At 33.6% G+C, this 2,717-nt stretch overlaps 1 protein-coding gene across 1 annotated transcript; it reads right to left on the bottom strand.

The window, feature by feature from the left end:
• Window positions 1-406: 406 nt before the first annotated feature.
• Window positions 407-2,326, bottom strand: LOC129940621 (zinc finger BED domain-containing protein 4-like). The gene has a single exon (XM_056049014.1). The coding sequence runs from the start codon at window positions 2,324-2,326 to the stop codon at window positions 407-409; it is 1,920 nt and encodes a 639-aa protein (XP_055904989.1).
• Window positions 2,327-2,717: the final 391 nt, after the last annotated feature.

Here is a 2,717-nt window from a genome sequence, read left to right as displayed (position 1 = left end):
AAAATAAAAAGGATGAAATAGTTTTAAACACAACAACCATAATAAAAAAGATAGTATTACAGTAACAAAAATAGTATAATTTAAAAATACTTCATAAGTATTTAAAAAACAAAACAAACATATTAAAAATTCACTTTACAAAAGAAAATATACAGTCTTAAAAAAAAAGCTTAGGAAAATAAAAAGGATGAAATAGTTTTAAACACAACAACCATAATAAAAAAGATAGTATTACAGTAACAAAAATAGTATAATTTAAAAATACTTCATAAGTATTTAATAAACAAAACAAACATTTTAAAAATTCACTTTACAAAATAAAATATACAGTTTTTTTAAAGAAAAACTTTTGAAAACAAAAAGGATGAAAAAATGAAAATGAATAGCAAAATTTAAATGGCAGATTTTACATATTGCTGCTAATAAAAAGTAATTGTGATGCCTTGCTGGCCGACAAACGGCTACGTTTATCGGTAAGGATCATTCCGGCTTTCGAAAAAGTTCGTTCGCAAGGAACAGATGTTGCTACCAAATTAAGCCTTTTTAACATATACCGGTACAAAATTGGGTAAACACATTTTCTGGCATTCCACCAAATTAAAGGGTTTTCCGTCCTCTTGAGTGGTGGTTCGTTTAAATATTTTTCAAGTTCAATTATCCCAGCAGCTACTGTGTTTTCTGGTACTAAACTTGAAATTTCTTTGTCGAAAGCATCCCAAATAGATGCATTTGCTGATGTTGATGATGAAATCGATGCAACTGCAACTACTTCCTCAACAGGAGAAGTAGAAGATGCGGTTTGAATTTGAAAAGAACGCTGCTGTTGAGATGCAACTTTCTGTTTTAGTTTGTCAAAGGCTGATTTAAAATTCATGTTATCTCGGAAACCTTTGTTTTTAAACCTCGGGTCAAATATTGTAGCCTCGGCGTAAAGAAAATTCTTTTCCAAGTTGTTGAAACGGCTTTGAACTTCTTCTTGAATTTTCTTCACAAATTTGCGGACACATTCCGGAATTTGGGGATCGGAAAGCTGTTCTGTAAAACGGCTTATTTCAAATTTTAAAAGTCGGCAGTAAACAATGACCTTCGAAAGGCTTACATTTTTTTCAGAGGATATCTCGACCGTTATGTCCAAAAATATTTTTAAAATTGGAAGAATTCTCTCTAAGATATCCCAATCTTCATTGTTTAAGGAAAGCTCATTTCTTACAATTGCTAATGTAGCAATAACAGCATTTTTTATTTTTAAAATACGATCCAGCATGTCGTATGTAGAGTTCCATCGTGTTGGAACGTCTTGCTTCAATTTTAAGGTGGGCAAATCCATTTGAGATTGAATCTCTTTTAATTTATATAGGGCTTGTGTGCTTCTCTTAAAGAACTCAACAACACTTTTAACTTTTTTTAGTGTGTCTTCAATGTTTTGAAGTGCAGCTTGTACCACTAAGTTTAATAAGTGAGCAAAACAACCTATGGACCGCCAATTCCCTTTTTGAACTGCGGAAAGAATGTTTTTGGCATTGTCGCTAACAATTGCTCCAACTTTTTGGTCGATCTTCCATTTCGAAATTTGGTCCTTTAAAAAAGCGCACATATTGTCACTGCTGTGGCTTTGGTTGTATTCAGTACAACCAAGTAAATTGGAGCACAGTTGTGCACTTTCTGAATCAATATAATGGGCAGTAACAGCAATAAAACTTTGATTGTTTATTGATGTCCATGCATCAGTTGTCAGACAAATTGCTGGAGCGTTCTCAATTTTGGTCTTAACTTCTTGCTCTAGCTTGAGAAAAAGCTGAGGCAAGAGATTTTGGGACAAAGTTTTTCTTGTTGGGAGTCTGTATGCAGGGCATAAAAGTGACACAAATTTCCCAAACTGAGGTTCCTCAACTAACCGCAATGGGTGGTATTCTTTGGCTATCATAGTTATAAGTTGTTGGTCAATTTTCGATTGTTTTTGTTGCGAAAGAGGTCTTTCAGTAAATGAATCCATTTTTTGCTGGACTGATCGGGATTGCAGTTGAGTCTGAGATTGACGCGCACGGTGAGAAACACCATTTTCGTTGTCAACATTTATGACTCCTGGATTCGGTGATGCCGAGGCTGTTTCCGGTGTTGCCGATGCGCTCGGTGTTATCACAGGCTGGCGCTCTAATGGTCTGATAGAAATCCCAGCGTGCTTTCTATTTAGATGCCTGCTTAAATTCCCTAAACTTCCCGAAGAAAAACATATCACTTCCTTGCAATAATTGCACTTAGCTTTTTCTTTTTCAGTCTCAGAAAAATGGTCCCATAAAATACTGGTTTTTCTTCTACGCATGGCCATTTTGAAAAAATTATTTTATGATTAAAAACTATAAAGTAAGAAAGCAAGCAAAAGCATTGAATGCATTAGAATGTGCGTTGAAAATTTTTACCTAAATCCTTCATATATTATAATAGGGGTATTCACGATCCGGTGCAACTGGTCTTGTATCATTGCAAAAGTGCAACGATTTCTTGCACCCCAACAACAAAATATACGGGTTATAATTTTCTTACACTTTTTCACTTTATCTATACCTACGGTAACCATACGTTCATTATTATAATGAACAGTTTATTATTTGAAGAAAATATTCATTATGCATTATTGTGTGTCCGAAAACATAAAAATGTTCATTATTTTAGAAATTGCTAATTATTTGTTCATTATTTTATGATTTTTTTCTTTGAGG

Source organism: Eupeodes corollae, chromosome 1, assembly GCF_945859685.1.
Source record: "Eupeodes corollae chromosome 1, idEupCoro1.1, whole genome shotgun sequence".
NCBI classification, from domain to species: domain Eukaryota; kingdom Metazoa; phylum Arthropoda; class Insecta; order Diptera; family Syrphidae; genus Eupeodes; species Eupeodes corollae.
Note: the sequence above shows the minus strand (reverse complement) of the source record. Positions and strands in the feature narration are given on the sequence as shown.